General features: G+C 43.3%; 2 protein-coding genes across 2 annotated transcripts; one reads left to right on the top strand and one right to left on the bottom strand.

Moving 5' to 3' along the window:
* Positions 1-6,885: 6,885 nt before the first annotated feature.
* ACRALDRAFT_210086 (uncharacterized protein) lies at positions 6,886-7,921 on the top strand (the record flags this gene model as incomplete). Its single annotated transcript, XM_071023029.1, has 7 exons — positions 6,886-6,982; positions 7,052-7,120; positions 7,180-7,207; positions 7,291-7,382; positions 7,635-7,669; positions 7,743-7,791; positions 7,872-7,921. The coding sequence occupies 7 exons, from the start codon at positions 6,886-6,888 to the stop codon at positions 7,919-7,921; spliced, it is 420 nt and encodes a 139-aa protein (XP_070873733.1).
* A 948-nt stretch (positions 7,922-8,869) lies between these two features.
* ACRALDRAFT_1093570 (uncharacterized protein) lies at positions 8,870-10,056 on the bottom strand (the record flags this gene model as incomplete). Its single annotated transcript, XM_071019680.1, has 5 exons — positions 8,870-9,514; positions 9,599-9,639; positions 9,670-9,700; positions 9,732-9,759; positions 10,025-10,056. 5 exons carry the CDS (start codon positions 10,054-10,056, stop codon positions 9,485-9,487), a joined length of 162 nt encoding a protein of 53 aa, XP_070873734.1. The 3' UTR covers positions 8,870-9,484.
* Positions 10,057-14,138: the final 4,082 nt, after the last annotated feature.

Raw genomic sequence — 14,138 nt, forward strand, 5'->3', positions numbered from 1 at the left:
GAGTATATTACTAATAGCGATAGCGCTTCCGGAAGTAAGAATAGGGAGGAAGGCGGTAAGACTAAGGCTAAGTAAAGGGCAGATACCGCTATAGTATAACCCTTCGGTGCCGCCAGGGTCCCGGCTTATAGGACCCCTAGAGTGAATATAAACGTCTAGGTCGGGTGCTATCTCTGTTCCGTGTGCTCTGTATCGGGGCGGTCCCGCTACGGGGTCTTTATTACGTAATTCCTTGTGATTTCCAGGGCAAGGCGGAAGTCACTTAGGCGGCCAAGATATAGGAACTATTTTTCAGAACCGTTAAAGCCGGATTATAAGGATTTAATATCCTTAGATAATAGTGCACTATACCTTATAAAAGATACTGTACTTAGAAACCTATAGTTTTAAGAGAATTCCCTATTTCTCTTAACTATAAATTCGATTAACGAACTAGCTACCTATAAACAGGCTATAAACTGCCTAGATAACGATAAATAGATAGACGCGATAGTAGCAGAAATATCAGAACTCGAAAAGAGAAAGCCCTAGTAAAGAAAGGCGAAGCCGTCACTGTGCAGAACGGCTCCGCTAGGGCCAAAATAAACAATCAACTAATAGGCTAGCCGAAGGGAGGGTCAGGCTCGTCACGGGTCCGTATCTAGAGCTAAAGGGTCCCGAGGAGACGGTCGCCGGGCCTCTAGAAGGGTCGGCAGTGGTCCGATTAGGGGAACGAATAGCTAGATAGGTAGGCGGGCCTACGGTCGGCTCTTCTAGATCGTCTAGATAACTAAAAAGGGAAGGATAATATAAATTATAATTATAATAGGTGATAGGTAACGATCGTGAAAGATCGGACGAAAAGGCTAGCTAGATATAGTGGGTCTATTCCGAAGAATAGCCGTGTATAAGACCAGATCCCTGGGACCGCGTACGTGGTCACGTGATATCCAACGTCCTAACCCGGAACACGGGTCTGCCCCTCTATAATCGGCCCTAAATTATTAAGCCACGCCTAGTGGTCTTAATAAGTTTATTATAAATAAAAGCAATAACTAAATAACCGTCCTAAACATATCTCTATTACCCTAATCAGGGTATCTATAAGTAGCCTATATAGTAACTGCTTCCGTATCTTTCCTCGCGCGTGTGTATTCTTAAAGACGTCTCTTAAAGACGTGAGCTCGAAGGACGGTGACCTTATAGATAGAGGTGACCCCGTAGGTCCTTTATACGTAAGCTAGGCAGCGGCGGCGGCTTCCTCGGTTCCGTATAAGGAATAAGTAACGCGGCGGCGGCGGTAGTAGTAATAGGCGGCGGTAAATAGGCGGCGGCCCTAGCGTAGTCTTCAAGAAGACCGTGACGTAGAAATCGTGACGACGATATAGCGGCGAACGCATATATAGGGTAGGCGGTAATAGCCTTTTCGGTTCCGGGTTATAACTATAGGAATAAGGTAACGCGGCGGCCCTAGTAAAAGGTTAATAACGTAAAACGCAGAACTAAGAGACGCAGGGTATATCTATCTCTTTCTATTACCTAGATTAAGGCAGGCAGTCCACTTCTCGGTTTATAGGCGTAAAGCATATAGGTCGGATCTTTTTGTGGCGTAGCATGGTATATAGGAAGCAGGTTAATTCGTCGAAGGCAGGAAGGTATCGTGGGCGGCAGGACTCTTTGAGGCGGCAGAATTCGTAGCTAAGCTCGAAGGAATAGGAAAAAAAAGTAGCAGGATTAACGTGATTAACTAGATTAACTAGATTAATCGGATTAACAGGATCTATCGGATTAACTATAGGTCCCCCTCGAGGCAGCTTTCTAAATAACCTAAAAAATAATAAATAAAAATAACAGGTCCTAATTAGGTTAACGGAGCAGCTTCGGGAAAAGGAAATCCGGCTTTAGGGCGTAGTCTAAAAAGACGCGGCCCTAGATATAAGTCTATAAACGCGGCCCCCGTTAATTACAAGGCGCGGCCCCTATTAGGAACTAGAAAAGCTCCTACGAATCCTACGCAGGACTTCTACTTCCGAAAACGATTCTATTACCCTAATTAGGTAAAGGAATAGGTAAAGGGAAAAAAGGAAAAAGGAAAAAGGGAGAGGAGGCGGGAAAAGGAACAGGAAAAAGGGAAAGGAGGCGGGAAAAGGAAAAAGGAAAAAGAGTTAGGTAAAGGGAGAAAGATAATAAGGAAAAGTCCCTCGGCCCTAGAGGTAAATCCACCTAAAAAAAAGAAAAAGACGTTAATGGCCGTTAAGAACCAGAAAAAGCTTTTATAACTTTATAAATATCTTTATCTCCCGAAAACGATTACCTTAACGCCTAATTATAAAGGCCCTGCTTTTACTATACCTCTGCTTCTATCACGTTAATCACCTACTATAAAGCTTATATCTCTACTATCTTTACCTCCTTTTTAAGGGAGCTACCGAATATCTCTTTAATTTATAGCCGGCTTAATAGACTATAATAGCCTAGATACTACTATAGATAAGGATTTTCGAAGCTATCGGGTAGCAGGAAACCCGTCTACTTAGGTAGGCGGGTAAGGAGGTTAATAAACGGATCGGTAGTAACGTCCTCGGTCTTTATAGCAGGAGGCAGGCCTATAATATATCGCCGCTCCTTTTCTTCTTCCGCTTCCGTATACTTATCGATATATACTTATATTTCCTCTTCTAAGCCTAGAGGCAGGTAGAAACGCAGGTCGTTAAGTAGAGTAGAGGCAGACTAATCGATAGGAATAGTAAAGTCTATAGAAGGACCCCGGATTAAAGGAACGGAAAGGGCGGTGGCGGCGGTAATAACGATAGCAGGTTCCTTCGTTATAGAGTCTATAGGAGGACTCTTCGGAACCGGTGCCACGGGACCGGTAAAGGCAGGGGAGCTAGCGCGAGAGCTCTACGGTGGAATAGCGGGAGTAATAGGGTCTATAGGAGGACTCTTTTCTACTATAAGAACTATAGGCGTAGCGGGCGTCTTCTTTACGGTGGGCGCGGCAGAGCTAGCACGGGAGCTTTACGGTAGAATAGCGGGAATAATAAAGTCTATGGAAGGACTCTAGACCGGGGGAGCAGGAGGAGGGGTGGTGGCAGGCTCCTTCGTCACGGAGTCCACGGGAGGACTCTTTAGAACCGGTGCCACGGAATTAGTAGAGGCAGGGGAGCTAGCACGGGAGCTTAACGCCGGAATAACGGGATTAACGGAACCAAGGCGCCAGTTCTTCTAAAGCGCGGAGCTATTATAGCTCTTCCGGATCATAGAGCCAACGGGGCTTTTCCTTTCCGGGTATATACGCCGACGGTGGCTATCCTAACCGCAGGAATAGCACCTAATCAGGCAAACAGGAATATACCGGGACTCTAGTTACTAGGCGGGGCTCTACTACTAAACAGGACTCTCTTTCTAACTCTTCCGTGGAGTCGTACTTCTACCGCGGTAGCGGCTTTTCCGATTACTACTTTGGCTATATAGGCTACCCGGAAGAGAGGGCTACCTATATTTAGCGACGTTACCGTTAGTCTAATTAGATAAATAGGAAATAAACGGTAAAGAGTCTTTGGATCGTAAAGAGTATAGCTCCTATAGAGCTGCCTCGCACGCCTTAAGCATGACTCTCACGACGGCCTTAAAATACAAGGCTAAGCCGATTAGGCAGAACAGGAATATATCCCACGCGCGGCTTTAACTACCCCGGTATTATATCTTCCTCTTTCCACGATATCGCCGTCGTGATACCTTCCTCTTTATATTCGACTATTAGTGTGTAGGTAGCCTCTGCGTCGGGATAGTGTGTGGCTATTAATAAGCAGGCAGCCTCTGCTTTTCCGAACCACTATTAGGATCGCTTTTCCGGAGACTCGGGCCCTGGGAAACTGTTTTTATTTTTATTGTTTTTATCGTTATCGCTATATTATATCCGGAATCAGAACTCGTATTAAAATCCTTTTCTTCTTTTCTTTCTACGTAACACGCTATTCTTCCGGGCCTTAACTTAAGCTCTTCGGCCGCTATTAGAGGATAATTAAAACTATGCCGTATCCAAAGCTATATCCAAAACCGTATCGTGTTCGAAGCCTATACCGTATCCAAATCTATATCCTAACCGAAGCTATATCGTGACTAAAACCTAAGACTTAAAGACTTAAAAACCGAAGATATAAGACCGAAGACTTAAAAGGAACCGAAGATTTAAGGGAAAACCGTGACCGTATTAAGACTAATAACGTTAATAGGCCGTTTGTTTAGGCAGGCCGGAACTACCCTCGTGCGCAGGATTATAATCTCCTACGCCGATTATATCCGCCTCCGAGCACTAATTAAAGGAAGGCGAAGCCGTTACTATATAGAACGGCTCCGCTAGGGCTAAAATAAATAACTAACTAATAGGCTAGCCGAAGGGAGGGTTAGGCTTATCACGGGTCCGTATCTAAAGCTAAAGGGTCCCGAGGAGACGGTCGCCGGGCCTTTAGAAGGGTCGGTAGTGGTCCGATTAGGGGAACGAATAGCTAGATAGGTAGGCGGGCCTACGGTCAGCTCTTCTAGATTATATAGATAACCAAAACGGGAAGGATAATATAAATTATAATTATAATAAGTGATAGGTGATGATTGTGAAAGATCGGATCAAAAGGCTAGCTAGATATAGTGGGTCTATTCCGAAGAATAGCCGTATATAAGACCAGATCCCTGGGACCGCGTACGTGGTCACGTGATATCCAACGTCCTGACCCGGAACACGGGTCTGCCCCTCTACACTAGGACTTAATAAGTATAAAAAATACGCCTAATAATTATAATAAAATAAAAGAAGACTACCACGTACTAGGAGGTCGTTGGGTCTTCAGAATTAAATATAATAGCTCTAGCGAAGCTATTTAATATAAGGCTCGGTGGGTTATTCAGGGGTTTAAACAGGTTCTAGGTCTGAATTATCTAGAAGCCTTTTTAACTACCTGCCGGCTAGAAAGCTATAAACTAGCTTTAATACTAGGCGTATTACACGGCTAGAAATTCAGGTAGTTCGACGTTAAAAACCCGTTCGTTTATACCAATATAAATACCCTGATATACGCTATATAACCTATAGGCTTCGAGAAAGAAGATAGCTTAGAAAATAATAATAATATAATACTCTATAAGCTTAATAAAGCTTTATATAGGTTAAAACAAAGTCCTAGACTCTGGTATAACTACCTGGTTAAGATATTATCTAAGCAAGGTTGCCGGGTTTCTGAATATGATAACGGACTTTTTACCTTTTATAAATATAAATATAATAAAAATAATAATACTATAATAGAAGAACGAGCTATTCTTCTGTGCCACGTGGACGATATCGTGGCTCTAAGCCCTTCTAAGAACACCTTAGACTATTTCATTAAGGAGATGTCTAAAGATATTACACTTAAAGACTTAGGTGAAATAAATACCTTTCTAGGCCATATAATAAATATAAATAAAGAAAACAAGACTCTTTCCATAAGCCAGTTGCCTTATACTAATAAGATACTTAAAAGGTATAATAAACGAAGTCTGAAAAGGGTTGACACCCCTTGTATATATAAGAAGGTCCTAGTACTAAATCTTAAATAAGCAATAATTAATAATATAAATAAATACTAACAGGAAATCGGGGCTTTATTATATCTAGCCTTTCATTTAAGACTGGATATAAGCTACCTAGTTAACTAGTGTTCTTGCTATATAAGTAATCTCTTGTAAGACTACTTTACTACGTTAAATCGAATCTGGGCTTATATAAATATATATCCTAATATCGGTCCTTGATATAACTGTAATAAAGAAGACCTTGGTATTTACGGTTATTCTGATACCAGTTTTTCAGATATAATCGAAGATAGAACCTCGACTTCAGGATATATTTACTGCGTAGCAGTAAATAACCCCGTTAGTTAGACCTTAACTAAACAAAAAGTCGTTGCTTTATTAATAATAGAGGCCGAATATATGGCTCTTATAGAAGCTTCTAAAGAAGGAATCTATCTTTATAATCTATATAAAGATATACTCTAGAATCTAGGTCTAGATTCTAATATAATAGGTAATAATAATAATTATAATAATAATAATAATAATAATAATAATAATAATAATAATAATAATAATAATAATAATAATAATAATAATAATAATACTCTCGAGATTCGTAGTATCTTAATAGATAGTAAGAGTGCAAAGAAGCTCGCCGAAAACCCTGAATTTCATAAACGGGTAAAGCATATTAACAGGCAGTACCACTACTATAGGCAACAGCTATATCATAATCAAATAAAAATTACTATAGAGGGGTGGATCGGAGACCCAGTGCCATATTGTTAGGACGTCACGTGACGTCATAAGACGCGCGCTTTTTTATTTATCTTATACATTATATATACGTGGCGACGCCACCCAGACACAGAGGATGATCATTATCCTATATAATTATTATCCTTTTGACCCTAAGTTTTGCCACGTTTATTGTATTCACTTCGTTCAAGCTACGTTACCCTGATCAGAGCAGCGCGCACCTCCAGGAACCTCTTTTAAAGGTCTCCTTGTTATGTGTGTTATTTTGGTTATATGCACTTCGTGGTCTTAAGCACTCCTGTTATCGAAGACTTATCCGAGATCATACTGCCTGAGCCGTTCTGCATAGTGACGGCTTCGCCTTTCTTTAATTAGTGCTCGGAGGCGGATATAATCGGCGTGGGATTCCTGCGCACGAGGGTAGTTCCGGCCTGCCTAAACAAACGGCCTGTTAGCGTTATTAATACGATACGGTTACGGTTTCCTTTGTTCTGTTTTAAGCCTTTAAGTCTTTGGTTTTTAGGCTTCGGTTTTGAGTCTGAGTCTTCGAGTCTTGAGCGTTCGGATACGATACGGTTGCTGGTTAGTCCTCTAATGACGGGCGAAGGGCTCTGGAAAAGGCCTGGAAGAATATCGCGTTACGTGGGCACCAGAAGAAGAGGTCCGAAAGAAGATTCTGTTTCGAGTTTGAGTTTTGATTCCGGTTATAATACAATAATAAAAACAACAAAAACACTATATACAAAAACACCAAAAACAGTGTCCCGGGGCCCGAGCCTCCGGAAGAGCGATCCCGATAATACTTCGGAAGAGCAGAGGCTGCCTGCTTGTCAGTAATAGCCATAAAACAACCCTATCCCGACGCAGAGACTGCCTGCATATTAATAGTCCCACGGATCCGGTTCGACGGTCCCGAGTACCACGGATCCGGAAGAGCAGAGACTGCCTGCTTAGAAAGAATAGTCTATCCCGACGCAGAGGCTGCCTGCAGATCAATAGCCGCAATATAAGAGGAAGGCATCACGACGGCGACGTCGTGGAAGGAGGAGGATACAATACCGGGACGGTCAGCCTCCTCGAGGTGGTCGCGCGTGGGATACGTTCCTGTTCCTCTTAATCGGCTTGACCTCCTGTTTTAAGGTCCTCGCGAGAGTCACGCTTAAGGCGTGCGAGGCAGCCCTGGAAGAGCTCCACGCTTAAAGGGCACGCGATATCTCTTTGCCGTTTACTTCCCGTTCGTCTAATCAGACTAACGGTAACGTTGCTCGTGGGCAGCCTACCGAGGCTAGCCGTAGCACGAGCAGAAGCAGTAGTCGGAAAAGCCACCGCCGCCACCGCGGCAGAAATACGACTCCACGGAAGAGTCCCGTTCGGCAGAGTCAGGAAGAGAGTCCCGCCGCCCGGCACGATCCTATTCGCCTAATCAGGTGTTATTCCTGCGGTCAGGATAGCCACCGTCGGCGTACGTGCCCGAGGAAGACGAAGAGCCCCGTTGGCTCTGTGATCCGGAAGAGCTCCCGTGATAGCTCTGCCGCGCCCGCCGTGAAGAAGAGCCCCGTTGACTCTATGGTCCCGAACAGGCGTTGACGTCTTTTGGGTGGATTCGCCTCTGGGGCCGAGGGATTTTTGATCCTGTTTTTCCTCGCTGTCTTCCTCCCTCCTCCCACCTCTTTTTCCCTCCCCTCTTTTCCCTTTTCCTTTTCCCGCCTTTCCCTTTACCTGATCAGGGTAACAGAATCGTTTTCTAGAAGCAGAAGTCGTTCGTGGACTCCGTGGAAGCTGTTTTAGCTCCTGACGGGGGCCGCGTCTCCGTGGACTTATATCTAGGGCCGCGTCTCTTTTAAGTACGCCCTAGAGCCGGATTTTTTTTTCCCCGAAACTGCTCCGTTAACCTAATCAGGACCTCTTATCTTTTATTATTTTTGGGTTATTTAAAAGCTGCCCTCGAGGGGGACCTCTTCGTTCAGCTTTAGGGCCAATGGATATAGTCCTGCCCTCCCCCGATTTCACCCTGCCCGCCTCTTTTCTTTTCCACACAAAGACCCTAATCCAACCTATTCTTTATGTGGAAAGCTATACGCGCAGGAGCTTCTTCGTACAGCTTTAGGGCCGATAGACAACTAGGCCCGGGGCCCAGCCCATGAGTCTATGGGAGCCGCCTGCACGGATTTTTCAGTCTTTCTTTTCACCTCTTCCTTAGACTATATCTTTTACAGTTCTTCGCCATTTCTTTCGCTCGCAACCACGTTAGCCTGATCAGAAGAAGAGGAATCAAACGGTTCTAATTTCGATTAATTTGGATCGCTGGTTATTGAGTTGTTGGTTGGTTTGGCGGTACGCGTTGGATATCTTCGTCGTCTCTTTCGAAGCAGACCACGTACCACTAAGCCCGCCTACTCTTTTTGGATCTTGATCCTGCCTGCTGTTTTCTGCCGGCAGAGTCACCACGAGCTCGTCCTGCTCACCTTTTTCCTCTCTTTTTCCTACTCTTTTACTACTCTTCTTTTCCCCCGATATCTTCGTTCCTCTGATCAGCCCGAGCCTGATCCGCCTGCCTGCAGTTAATCCGATTAATCCAGTTAATCGATTAATCCTGTTGATCCGATTAATCTAGTTGATCCGATTGATCCTGTTAATCCGATTAATCCTGTTAATCTCGTTGATCCTGCTCTCTTCTTCCTGTTCCTTCGAGCCCGGCCACGAATTCTGCCGCCTCGAAGAGTCCTGCCGATATTCCTGCCGCGAGACCCGATTCCGTTCTTCGCCTACCGACTCTACGAAGGAACCGATAAACCGACCTGCCTTCCTACGTGCTATGCCACGCCACCGCCGAAAAGATCCGACCTGCGTGCTTTACGCCTACGAACCGAAGTGGACTACCTGCCTTAATCTAGGTAGTAGAAAGAGATAGATATACTCTACGAGAGACGTGGGATACCGACTTTCGTGTAGGCCCGTCGCTCACGATATTCCTATGGACCCCGAGAATATGTGGTTCCGAAATCCTGACCAGTCTATGGACCTCGAGACTCTCTATCACCTGCTCTTACGAACTACGCCGTTAATTCTTCTATCACGATCTTTATAGCTGTTTCTACCTGGTTCTGCGTTTTACGTCGTTAATCTTTTACTAGGGCCGCCGCGTTGCCTTATTCCTGCGGTTATGACCGGGGACCGAAAAGGCCGCCGCCGCCTACCCTATGTATGCGTTCACGGTCACGTCCTACGTCACGGTCTTCTCGAAGACTACGCTAGGGCCGCCGCCTATTTGCCGCCGCCGCCGCGTTGCTTATTCCTTATACGGAACCGAGGAAGCCGCCGCCGCCGCCTGGCTTGCGTACGAAGGACCTACGAGGTCACCTCTATCTATAAGGTCACCGTCCTTCAAGCCTGCGTCTTCGAGAGACGTCTTCAGGAATACACGCGCGAGGAAAAAAGACGATACGGAAGCTGTTGCTGTACAGGCTGCTTGTGGATGCCCTGATCAGGGCAATAGAGATATATTTAGGACGGTTATGCTGTTGTTTTGGTTATGTTAAAATTATCAAGACCACGAGGCGTGGCTTGATAATTTGGGGCCGATTATAGAGGGGCAGACCCGTGTTCCGGGTCTAGACGTTATGGATATCACGTGACCACTTAGTCCCAGAGATCTGGTCTTGTACGCGGCTATTCTTCGGAATAGACCCACTATATCTAGCTAGCTTTTTGTTCGATCTTTCACGATCATCACCTATCACCCATCACAATCACAATTTGCATCATCCTTCCTTTCCGGATATCTAGACGATCCAGAAGAGCCGACCGTAGGCCCGCCTGCCTATCTATAGCTATCCGTTCCCCTGATCAGACCACTGCCGACCCTTCTAGAGGCCCGGCGACCGTCTCCTCGGGACCCTTAGCTCTAGATACGGAACCGTGACGAGCCTAACCCTCGCTTCGGCTAGCCTATTGGTTGGTTATTTGTTTTGGCCCTAGCGGAGCCGTTCTGCACAGTGACGGCTTCGCCTTTCTTTAATAATATAAAAGTTAGCGATAGGGGGCATAGAGTTATAATAGGGTCGGTAGGTAAGATTATAAGGAGGTGGTGTGTATAATAGTGAATACAGGATAGGAGCGTTTCCTGGTATAGGATCAGACTCTAGTAATAGAATTAGGCACGATAAGTGTACGATTAGGATATAAGGCTTATAATAGGAATAGAGGCTATATTAATAGGTAATCGAGCAGGGAACGTGGTTATAATTATTATTATAATCGCTCGATTATAGGTGAAGAATAAAGGGGAATAATAAAGATATAGGTGGCTAAGGAAATCTTTTTATTTTTAAGCCAGCCGTGCTGATTTACGTGTATGCTAGGGCTATATAGCCGGTAGGGCTTCTATTCTTACTAGTTCGAGATTAGATAGTATTATTCTTTTTATACCGGTTATGCCTTTTAAAGGAGTGTCCGTTATTAAGAGGGACGGTTCTTTAATTCCAGCCTAGCTTCGCCGTAAGGCTAAATAGGTCCCTTTGGTTCTTTAAAGCTCGCCGGGCTCTAGTCTTTTAACTTCTTTTACTCCCTTTAATACTAAATAAAGCACCTCTAAAGCTCTTTAACGTTCCTCGAATTCCTCCACTAAATCCGGAGCTTCTATTATATCCGCTGGTATCTAGACGTTCTACTAGTCCGGCCAGTCCTTCTATAGAATAAGGTACTCGGTATATAGCTTACCTCTTCCCCTATAAATAATCCGTTTATCTAGGATAGCTTCGATCTTATAATGCTTATATAGGTCCCGCTATTACTCTTAGTCCCTATCTTATATATCGACGGGTCCTTTAGTCTCGGGTATCTCCGCGAACCTAACTATTTAGAGTTAAGCGATACTAATAACAGGGTGCACGTTAAGGGTCTTCGGTAGATCTAATCGGTATGCTAGTAGCGATATTTACTTAAGGACCTTAAAGGGGCCTATTCGTTAAGCACCGAGCTTAGGGCTAGCCTTACCTAGGAGTAAGTATCCGCGGCTAAGGCGGATATATACACGGTTACCGGGCTAGAACCGAATATTATACCGTTTCTTATCGTATAGGCGCTTTATATATATCTATGCTATTATAATAATAAGTTTTATATCGTCCTAGAATATCTTATATACGAACTTAGGGTTAATATTACCGATTAGGTTAAGCAGGCTATTTATTTTAGTACCGTATAGTATCTTATTTAGTATATAGCCGAGCGTCTTATTAAAGGCGTTATTTCGGTTAAACTATAAAGGTATAATCACCTTCGGCTATAGGGCGTTTAGGTTATCCGCTAAGTATATACGTATCCCGATCTCGACGGTTTAGTTCTTCCTCTCGGAAATACTATCGGTTTAGAGATACTAGGCCGTTAAGAACTTTAGCTTAGTTCCGGCTACCGTCTATAGAGTTATCCAGAAGTCTAATAAGAACTTAGGGTCACGATCCGAGATAATAGCGCGGGGGATACCCTAGTTACCTATCTAGAGGGCTTAAAAGAGCACGGACACCTAGTCCTTAGCGGTATAGGTGCTATAGCCAGGGATAAGCAGGGAGGCCTTTAAGAACTTATCCGTGATAGTTAGGAGGGTATTAAATAAAAGGAAGCCTTTACGCTACTAAGGTATCCCTATAAAGGGCACTTCGGGTAGTCCGATAATAAAGTCTATAGCGATAGTATAAAAAGGGATTAGGGGCGTTAGGATAGGCTATATCTTATTAAGGAGAGCCTGCTAATCCGTTTAGTGGGTACGATATATCTTATATTACGCGATATATAAGTCGACCTCTTTACGGAGTTATAGGATCACGAAGCGGCTAATTAAATTATACTATATCCGTTTAGCTCCGAAATAATACTAATTATTATAAGCGGCCTAGAGGAATTCCTTATACAGGGAGAAGGGGATATAAAGGCGTTTTCTCCTATTTAAATCCACTTAGTATAGGAGACTATTATCCACCTTAAAAGGGATCTTAATTAAGAAGTTATAGTTAGTGGTTTAGGTAAGGATAGGTGCTTACTTTAAATCGTTAGCGTATCCTTTAATAATCCTTTATTATATATTATCCTTTATTTAGATTTCGCTAATATAGTATACAGCTTAGTCTTCCTAAATCTGGTCTAATTCGCCTAGACCTTCGGCCAGGGGGCCGTCGGTGGTAGGTAGCCGAGATATAGCGTCGGCTACTATATTCGTCTTACCGGGGATATATTAATAATCTAACTAGAATTAGCTAAGAAACTCGGAGGAGAGAGTAAGCTTTATATTTAGCCTAGTCTTATCGGTGCTAGATAGGACTATTAACTTTATAATACTAACGGTTACGGCGTGGTCTATAAGGACTATAGTCGGGTTACGATATATAGACTAGATAATAGTACGAGTCTTACGAACGGCCTATACTAAGCAGGCGACCTTAAGTTCCGTAGGCTAGTATTTTTCTTTAGCGGCGTTAAGCCCCTTACTAATATAAAGCACTAGTTAAACATCGGTTTTCTTAAAGGTTCCTTTAGTAAGCCATTTAGTCTTATTAACTAACTAAAAGAGTATAGCGGAGAACCTATACCTTTTAGAGGCGTTTAGCTAGATAAAGAGGATCTTAGTAAGGATATAGTGGAATAGGTAAGCGTCTAAGGTAAAAGCGCCGGTGATATTATAAAACGCAGCTAACTCTTTAATAGTAGCCTCGAATATTATACGTTTAGTATACGCCTTACGGGCCTATCCCTTATCTTTCCTGATTTAATAAGCTTTAGCGAGAAGGGTCGTTTTCCGTTACTAAAGGGGAGCGATTCGATAAGAGAATCGGGGAATAAGATAGCTAAACCACCCTATTATCCCGATCTAATATTCTAAGGACTAAAGAAAAGTCGGAGGGCTAATCTTTTATAGAGCCTTAGTATATTCTTTAGTATTCGATAGCCCGAGGACGTTAACTTCGAATCCTAGTAGTTAGATTAACGGATATCCGATAAAGGACTTATCGGGAAAGATACTAATCCTCTTTTTACTAAATAAGGAGAGTATTATATTTAGGTACTTAGTATAATCGTTTTCGGTATCCGACACGATAATAATATTATCGATAAAGGCGGAGATAAAGTCTTAGTACGGGTAAAGGAGCTAGTCTATATAGCGTTAGACGTGCGCGGGCGAGTTATAGAAGCCTATTAGGGCGACCTTTAGTCGTTCCTATCCCTATTAGGAAACGATAATAAACCGCTTATACTATAGTTCGTATATAAGGAACTAGTAAAAGAAAGCCCGGGTATCGATAATAAAGATAAACTTCTTCCCTTAGAGGTACTTAATAACCTTATCCTAGAGCGGTATCGGGTATATATCTAGGATAATAACTATATTTAGGGTATAAAGGTCGACTATTATATAGCCTTTACGTTTACCTTTTACCTCTTACTATATAATAAAAACCAGAGCACTAAAGGGCGTTAATACTAACGTCTATTCTATACGGTCCTGGTTATAAAGTCTATCCGGGGTCTAGTCTAAAAAGGCTTAGTCTTTATAGCTAAGCGGGTATAGCTTCTAGCTAATCCTTTAGGTATACTACCCGTTAATTAGGGGAAGGCGTATATAGTCCTTCTTATCTATATTAATAACGCCTTAGTCCGTCTATACCTTAGGGTAGTTACCGATAATCCTAGTAAAGCGCCGTATAAAGCGGGGTCCGTGGTTATAAATAGTCACGTCTTTTAAAGTCGCTTTAGTCGGGGTATCCGGGCTTTTAGCGATTTCGAGCTTCCCGCTAATAAGTAAATACCCTCTAAAGATATCGCCTTATCCTTCCGGACTTAGGGACTTCTCGGCG

The sequence above is a fragment of the Sodiomyces alcalophilus genome (assembly GCF_042370955.1).
Source record: "Sodiomyces alcalophilus JCM 7366 unplaced genomic scaffold ACRALscaffold_6, whole genome shotgun sequence".
Lineage (NCBI taxonomy): Eukaryota > Fungi > Ascomycota > Sordariomycetes > Glomerellales > Plectosphaerellaceae > Sodiomyces > Sodiomyces alcalophilus.